Source organism: Watersipora subatra, unplaced genomic scaffold, assembly GCF_963576615.1.
Source record: "Watersipora subatra unplaced genomic scaffold, tzWatSuba1.1 SCAFFOLD_145, whole genome shotgun sequence".
Taxonomy (NCBI): domain Eukaryota; kingdom Metazoa; phylum Bryozoa; class Gymnolaemata; order Cheilostomatida; family Watersiporidae; genus Watersipora; species Watersipora subatra.
In genome coordinates, this window is record NW_027045222.1 from 55,718 (window position 1) to 64,559 (window position 8,842).

The following is an 8,842-nucleotide window of genomic DNA, read 5'->3' on the forward strand; positions in this document are numbered from 1 at the left end:
TATTTTTTAGATAATTTCAACGAACAAGATTGAATACAATAAAGCCTATTGCACCAAAAATAAATGCGCATTTCGAAAATCTACGGCCAGTTAAAACAGACAAAGTGTTTAAAAGGTTAAAATAAATATCGACGAGAAGAGAAGAATAATTGCATCGATGGATATGATGTAACATCATGATAATCTTTGACACGAAAGAGTTTATAGTCGGATGTGCACTAGGAATATAGACACATGCAAAGTACATGGGTCAAACAATTTGAACATTGATTTAAAAAAGGAATGTATAAGATAATTTTCCTGCATAGTCATCAACCGTAAAGAAAACAAAAATAGCTACATAAATACAGACAAAAAATATGAGAATATGGAGAATGAATCTGTGCTTTGGCTATGAACTGTATAGTTTATGTGGGTCCATCCACCAGATCCTTATCGTGCAATCACTGAAAGAGCATGAACCATGTCTGTTATACATGCTAAATCGTGGCGCATGAAAAGTTCTTGGACAAAGAACAAGATATGTTGGTACAACCAACCAAAGTTATCAACTTCTCCATTTGGCATATTTACACAATTCACACAATGATGCTATTGAATAACTATAAAAGAAACTGTCAGCCCAATATATTGCATTTATTTAAGATTTTGTTTGACGTATCAACAACGTTGGATGCTTAAGGGGTTCTAGTCGCGTTAAAAATATCAATCGGTTTTGCTCCCAATTGACAAAGTAGCATCGCAATCATTTGACCGCAAGACAATTTGTAAAACGTCACTTTTGAGGCATCTGTATTGCCACACCGATCGACTAGGTAAGTAGTCACACAGTCAGTACAAAAATCATTAGTATTGCTTAAGCGAACGGTTCTCAGTAAATCAGGCAACAAGACGCTATGCGACTACTTGTGCTTACTCATGATTTATCATTAAAAATGGGTAAAAAATTTTGTGATTATACTCGAATACATACAGTAATCAGTGAATTAATTGGATTTAAGGAAAAGCCAGTAAATCTATACTATTTGGCTAATTGGCCAAGTGTCTCATTAGAACACATGGGTGACAGACGTAACATTAAATTTACAATAAGCTTACATAATTTGTATATTGAACAATTACCTACCTCTGGTGACAGTAAGTACTATATACTAGTTAGTAGATATAGTGAACAGTTACCTACCTCTGGTGACAGTAAGTACTATATACTAGTTAGTAGATATAGTGAACAGTTACCTACCTCTGGTGACAGTAAGTACTATATACTAGTTAGTAGATATAGTGAACAGTTACCTACCTCTGGTGACAGTAAGTACTATATACTAGCTAGTAGATATAGTGAACAATTACCTACCTTTGGTGACGGTAAGTACTATTTACTAGCTAGTAGATATACTGAAAAGTATCCTGCCTCTAATGGCAGTAAGTACGATATACTAGCTAGTAGATATATTGAACAATTACCTACCTCTAGTGACAGTAAGTACTATATACTACTTTACCTAGAGGCAGTAAAGAGATTGCTGCGGTTGGTAGCCATAGAGTTGACGGCTAATGAATGAGCACGCACTTCATTTAGCTGCTGGCAAGTCTCGTTTGACCGAATCTTCACAGTGCCAGAGCGACAGCAGCTTAGCAATATGTCATTATCTGGTAGCATGCACATGTCGGTGATCCAGTCCTTATGGGCGCCATTAACTGACTGAAAACAATGCAAGTTGAGGAATGAGGAACCAGGAGTTTGTTTGAAATTGACATTCAACTTAAGCGGAAAGGAGCGGCGTGAACTGCATTAAAGATGGTAAAGATTAAACACTGGCGAATCAACTTGTCCCTTTTGAATGAGTCAACAATGCAATCCTGCAATATGAAACTTTTAATCATAAACGAGTCTCTGTATTGTAACAAACCTACAAGACATTTGCAAATATTGGTGAGAGACACAGCATAATGTCTTGCGTATGACAGGTTGATCTGGTGAGACTGAACCAGATGGGCTCAACAATGCAGCAATGACTAGGTCTGACATATTTTATATTGACTCTGATCTCTAGGCCATCAAGTAGGATCACAATTGGATTGAGTGATTACCAGGAAAACCGATATACTGATATCAATCATTCACTTCATCTCAAATATTACTTCTAATAAAAAATATTTATTACAAAGTGGTGATCTTGATTGGTGACCATTACCGGAAATAACTATCACCTTTATTTTGCTATTAAATAGAGCAACACCTAGTATTGTAAAAACACCAATTTTACCTGTGGTTGAGAAGAGGGTTCACTGAGGTTCCATTTTTTGATACGCATATCCCGAGAACCACTAAAAAGGATGTCCTGACGATGCGCGAGACATTGAACACCATCATAGTGAGGAGGGTCCATAGTAAATTTGGCCTGAATTGGATAATTTGAAGTTTGTTCATTGGAAATATCAAATCCCTTAATTAGATGATCCTTGGAGCCAGTTAAGAGTTGTTCTTTCCCTCTTGAGTCGTTGTATAAACTAAGGCAAATAATCGGTGCTTGGTGGCCGCTAGCAACCTTTCCGACTGCCGATAGCCTGTAAGCGTACAATATTTTACAGATCACCAGCCTTGACAGTTTAAATGAATATAGCAATTAGTCATCAAAAAGGTGCAGAAGCTAAATTGCTAGATTTAGTTGTAAGTGCTGTTAACAATATATATATGGTTAAATGATGTTGTGCATGCAAGCGGACAACCAATGAAAAATAACTGTCAGTTACAAAATGCCACATGGGTAGATCAAATACACATTAGGAGTGACCCTTGGACTTATACAAAGAAAGAAGATTATGGTTGTGCGCATAAACTACTGATAGAAGAAAGGTTATAGCTGTGTACATAAACCACCTATAGATGAATGGTTATAGATGTGTACATAAACCACCTATGGAAGGTTATAGTTGTGTACATAAATCACCTATAGAAGAGAGTTACAACTGTGGTGGATTTTCTAAGATTCATACACCAACCTCTAATAATAGTAAGTACTATATACTAGCTAGTAGATATATGGATAAGTATCCTACCTCTAATGGCAGAAAGTACAATATACTAGCTTGTAGATATATGGAGAAGTACACTACTTCTAATGGCAGTAAGTACTATATACTAGCTAGTAGATATATGGAAAAATATCCTACCTCTAATGACAGTAAGTACAATATACTAGCTAGTAAATATATCGAGAAGTATCCTACCTCTAATGACAGTAAGTACAATATACTAGCTAGTAGATATATCGAGAAGTATCCTACCTCTAATGACAGTAAGTACAATATACTAGCTAGTAGATATATCGAGAAGTATCCCACCTCTAATGACAGTAAGTACAATATACTAGCTAGTAGATATATCGAGAAGTATCCCACCTCTAATGACAGTAAGTACAATATACTAGCTAGTAGATATATCGAGAAGTATCCCACCTCTAATGACAGTAAGTACAATATACTAGCTAGTAGATATATCGAGAAGTATCCCACCTCTAATGACAGTAAGTACAATATACTAGCTAGTAGATATATCGAGAAGTATCCCACCTCTAATGACAGTAAGTACAATATACTAGCTAGTAGATATATCGAGAAGTATCCCACCTCTAATGACAGTAAGTACAATATACTAGCTAGTAGATATATCGAGAAGTATCCCACCTTGGATGTGGTATAAAAACCTTTTCATATTTTTTATTATTTTACCTATCTATAATTTTGCTTGTTACATTTGCATTAGATCCTTGCCATACGAAATAAATTTGTTCCGGTGTTGGCATCGTAACATAAAAATGTCGTATAGAGGGGTGAAGAAGCCCATCATGATTATTTAATACAAACACCCCTTGGTGAAAATCATCAAACTTTTATATTTTCGTACTGACAGATTGATCTGGTGAGACTGAACCAGATAGGCCCAAAAATGCAGCAATGACTAGGTCTGACGTATTTTATAACGACTCTGATCTCCAGGCCATCAAGTGGGATCACGATTGGATTGAGTAATTACCAGGAAAAACTGATATACTGAAATTGATCATTCACTCCATCTCAAATTTTATGTGATGAACAACACTAAAAATTAATGAGAAAATATTATGTTAACCTTGGTAACTACAGTTACTAATACTAATATTTTTAAAGTGCTTTTAACAGAAATAGCTGTCAATGAGAGTGTGTGCCTCAAAATTCTCTAATTTTCGTAATCTTCAATTTTTTTTAACTGGAAAATTCTCAAACTATAATATACACAAATATTTACAAGGAAATTGAAGACAAGCCGGCATCCAAACTAAATCCATCATTCTCAGAGGGATTCTTAGCAACAACATTACATTTATGGACAACATACAAACTAACAAATGTAGATTTTTATTCTAGGGATCGTAACTGAAAAAAACGCATCAACTTATGTATTGAGGTCCCAGAGCTGAACGGTGGTTCCAGTAGTTGTGTATAGTTTATGACCATCTCTGCTGACTTGGATATCAAATATCTGCTGCTCTCCCTGTTGTAGAATGGCCTGACTGCTCGACGCTGGCTCCACAGGGATACTGTCATGCACCAGACCAGAGGAACTGCAACATAAGATATAAAACCTCACATTGTGTCCATCTCTGTTGGCATAGTATTCACTATAATAGGAACTAACCGTTATGATAGGAACTAACGGTTATGATAGGAACTAACCGTTATGATAGAAACTAACCGTTTTGATAGGAACTAACCGTAAGAATAGGAACTAACCGTTACGATAGGAACTAACCGTTACGATAGGAACTAACCGTTACGATGGGAACTAACCGTTACGATAGGAACTAACCGTTACAATAGGAACTAACCGTTACGATTGGAACTAACTTTTACGATGGGAACTAACCGTTACGATAGGAACTAACAGTTATTATAGGAACTACCCATTACGATAGGAACTAACCGTAAGGATAAGAACTAACCGTTATGATAGAAACTCACCATTACGATAGGAACTAACCGTTATGATAAAAACTAACAGTTATTATAGGAACTAACCGTTATGATAGGAACTAACCGTAAGGATAAGAACTAACCGTTACGATAGGAACTAACCATTACGATAAGAACTAACCGTTACGATAGGAACTAACCATTACGATAGCAACTAAACGTTATGATAGGAACTAACCGTAACGATAGGAACTAACCGTTATGATAGGCACTAACCGTAAGGATAGGAACTAACCGTAAGGATAGGAATTAACCGTTTTGATAGAAACTAACCGTAAGGATAGGAACTAACCGTTATCATAAGAACTAACCGCAAGGATAGGAACTAACCGTTACGATAGGAACTAACCGTTACGATAGGAACTAACCGTTATGATAGGAACTAACGGTTATGATAGGAACTAACCGTTTTGATAGGAACTAACCGTTACGATGGGAACTAACCGTTACGATAGGAACTAACCGTTACGATAGGAACTAACCGTTACGATTGGAACTAACAGTTATTATAGGAACTACCCATTATGATAGGAACTAACCGTAAGGATAAGAACTAACCGTTATGATAGAAACTAACCATTACGATAGGAACTAACCGTTATGATAAGAACTAACCGTAACGATAGGAACTAACCGTTATGATAGGCACTAACCGTAAGGATAGGAACTAACCGTAAGGATAGGAATTAACCGTTTTGACAGGAACTAACCGTAAGGATAGGAACTAACCGTTATCATAAGAACTAACCGCAAGGATAGGAACTAACCGTTACGATAGGAACTAACCGTTATGATAGGAACTAACGGTTATGATAGGAACTAACCGTTTTGATAGGAACTAACCGAAAGAATAGGAACTAACCGTTACGATAGGAACTAACCGTTACGATGGGAACTAACCGTTACAATAGGAACTAACCGTTACGATAGCAACTAACCGTTACGATTGGAACTAACCGTTATGATAGGAACTAACCTTTACGATAGGAACTAACCGTTACGATAGGAACTAACAGTTATTATAGGAACTACCCATTACGATAGGAACTAACTGTTATGATAGGAACTAACCGTTATGATAGGAACTAACTGTAATATCTTATGTTGGACAGTTTGACTGTATGTGTGGTAGAGAAGGTAACAAGTAGCCATATAAATGTAATTGCATCTGAAAGCAAGTAAGTATGAGTCGAGCTAGGCTTACCTGAGCACTGTTATACATTTAGCTCCAGCTCGGATGTCCCACATTTTGACAAATGAATTGGAGACAGTGTAGACAAGCCGGTTGACCTCGCAATATCGAACTTTGGAGACATAGTTAGGGTGGCCACCAAGACACAAAACTTCTGAACCAATTGACATGTTCCACACTTTGCACGTCAAGTCTGCGAGACAAAAGGAAACGCAGGTCAATTATGAGGTATTAGAATATGTTAGTGCGTTAGATTAGAGTCAACTTGACACTTACCTTTACTGCCAGAAACCAAAAGATTGTCGGCGGCACATATAGATAGTACAGCCTTTGTGTGACCAACTGCCTTCTTTACACATATGAGACTCTGGTTGGAGCTTGTCACCTGCAAGAGACCCACCCAAATGAAAACATGTAAATTTAAGTAACAATGTTGCTGAGCTTCTAGTAACAACATCGCTATTACAATTTGATAAGGTTACACATACATAGCTCTTAGACAGAAACCAATCATACCTCCTATAAATGATCTACTGCAGGTATAAAGATGACTCGAAAATATCTTCACCCCAATGTTCTATTAGTGAAATTTTTTACGTCAATCGTTTTAAAGGCTTATGGGGAATAAAAATTATGCTTTCAACATATAATTATTTTACTTGCATATCGTGTAGTTAGTCTAATGCTAATTTAATGCTCTCTAGCCATTTTAATATATCAAAGAGTGCATCGCTTAGCCTAGAAAAACTAACATTAAAATCATAACGATTCCTAAAATTATTATTTTCTTGTAAAGAAGAGGTGCTGCAGTCCGTGGTTTGGTGTGCTACTAGAACACCAAAGGCAAAAAGTGGGGCTAGTTGGAAGAGTAGCGATTTGCCAACTCATAGCAATCAAAATAGAGGCTCATGAAGCAACGCGCTACAATAGGAGTACTTTGGAGCAGCATCACTCAATATTATCGTCATAAATAAACCTCTCCAAGTCGTTATACAATGGGACTACTATGGACTAGGAATGCCTATTGTTTGCTCATCTGGCTCATCACTCGTGTTGTTTGAAAAGCAAACATTTGTAAGCACTTGCTTAGTTACAAGTTACTCCTAGGATGCCATGGCTAGTATCACCTCTCTAGTCAAGATACACAAGGTCATAAGGTCAATTGCCCAACTAGTTGCCTAGATTGTGTATAGATTGTGTGTAGACAAGTGTACCAGACACATGATGTAGCGAGGTTGTTTACAATACATTGTCGCATGGTAAAAATCATAGACTACAGAAAACGTATTGTAGGGCCATTCAAAAGGTTTACGCATTGGGCTTTTATCTAAGAGCTGATAACGCCAAAATTGAGTTGGCCCCTTCAAGGCAGTGAAACGCATCTGTTATAACAAACCACTCTGCGATTTGGTGCGCACTCTTTGTTAATTCTTGCTATTTGAGACTAACAACACTAATTCTAGCCTGAGTTTCTAATTTCTAAGAGATGCAATATTCCTATTTAGTCCAACGTGAGCCGAATAGTATATGTTTAGGGGAATGGCATTAGGGCAACTGTTTGTTCAGTCTGAGACTTTTTGCAGCAGTACTCAGTAAGCAATGCTCTAGAAACACGCGACTGTTCATCATCGTGATTATGAAATGTTTTTTCCATGCTCAGTTAATATTTGTTTTTGAATGATTTTAATGATGTTGGAGGTATCACAGTAAGTTAGTATTAGGCTGTATAGACTCACATACATGCAAATCCAGCTCATAATTTGTTAGTCAACACATGAAGACAATTACGTAAGTAGTTCAACGGGTTAAACTTGAAAACTTGGGCCTCATTACTTTGTCACAGCTGCTGACGGTGCCAAAGCTCTGCGCCTTTTTATTTTGTGTGCCGCCAGTTTGTGTGTTGGTGAGCCTCATGAATACATTAGTACTGTCAGAGTCCTGGAGTGGCTGGCGTCTCCTGCTCAGCGATGGCGAGGATGGGGGTGTCAACCGCACGTCTTTTATTTCAGAAGTGGTCAACTGTGATTTATCTCTGCTGAAATTAAAATAGCAGAATAAAATTCAGCCTGCAGAGCAAGAGAATCATTATAGCTCATAGTGCAAAATGGAATATTTAAATTTGGAGAGACACTTTCATGAACTTTTTTATACTAAAATTTAAGGCTATACCAGTTACAGAATTGTCACCCTTTTATTAACACACTTCTTTGTTTAAGTGAAATCTCTCCTGACAGCTCTGCCAGGTCTTCTTGAAGATGGTCAGACTCTACAAGAATTAGAAATGATAAAAACCAGCTGATTATATCAAGTCCTGATGAGCATATGAAGGTTTTAGCAATGCTTTCGACCAGTATTCATATGGGTAGAATAGCACCAGTGTATATACGTATATGGGTAGAATAGTTACCAGTGTATATACGTATATGGGTAGAATAGTACCGGTATCTATACGTATATGGGTAGAATTGTACCGGTATCTATATGGGTGCTATTCTACCTAGTATAGATACTGGGTAGAATAGTATCTATATGGGTAATCTTGGCCTTGACCTTTAAACGGTTGCATCAACCAAGGGTGATCAACTGATCAAGGCGGCAAAAGAAATTTACTGAAAGCAGCTGTCATATATGTTATAG

The 8,842-nt window shown here is 37.1% G+C and overlaps 1 protein-coding gene across 4 annotated transcripts; it reads right to left on the bottom strand.

The window, feature by feature from the left end:
• Positions 1-227: 227 nt before the first annotated feature.
• On the bottom strand, positions 228-8,567 carry LOC137410029 (kinesin-like protein KIF21A). Of its 4 annotated transcripts, XR_010980946.1 has the most exons (8): positions 8,409-8,567; positions 8,039-8,240; positions 6,482-6,590; positions 6,218-6,398; positions 4,418-4,604; positions 2,268-2,568; positions 1,503-1,702; positions 228-446 (listed from the first exon to the last, which is right to left on the bottom strand). XR_010980946.1 is itself a non-coding variant. In XM_068095641.1 (4 exons), exons 1-4 carry the CDS (start codon positions 4,495-4,497, stop codon positions 392-394), a joined length of 618 nt encoding a protein of 205 aa, XP_067951742.1. In that variant the 5' UTR covers positions 4,498-4,530; the 3' UTR covers positions 228-391. The 4 variants fall into 4 exon arrangements, 2 of the variants coding, with proteins under 2 accessions (XP_067951742.1, XP_067951743.1); XR_010980947.1 differs by having other exon boundaries at positions 4,436-4,604; positions 8,039-8,567; XM_068095641.1 differs by lacking the exons at positions 6,218-6,398; positions 6,482-6,590; positions 8,039-8,240; positions 8,409-8,567 and having other exon boundaries at positions 4,436-4,530.
• Between the last annotated feature and the right edge of the window lie 275 nt (positions 8,568-8,842).

Excerpts from the sequence above, each read along its gene's own strand:
- LOC137410029 (XM_068095641.1), bottom strand. The coding sequence starts at position 4,497 with ATGGTCATAAACTATACACAACTACTGGAACCACCGTTCAGCTCTGGG. Across the intron at positions 1,703-2,267 it reads AACCCTCTTCTCAACCACAG|TCAGTTAATGGCGCCCATAA; the intron begins GTAAAATTGGTG and ends CATTGTTTTCAG. Across the intron at positions 447-1,502 it reads AATCTCTTTACTGCCTCTAG|TGATTGCACGATAAGGATCT; the intron begins GTAAAGTAGTAT and ends ATGCTCTTTCAG.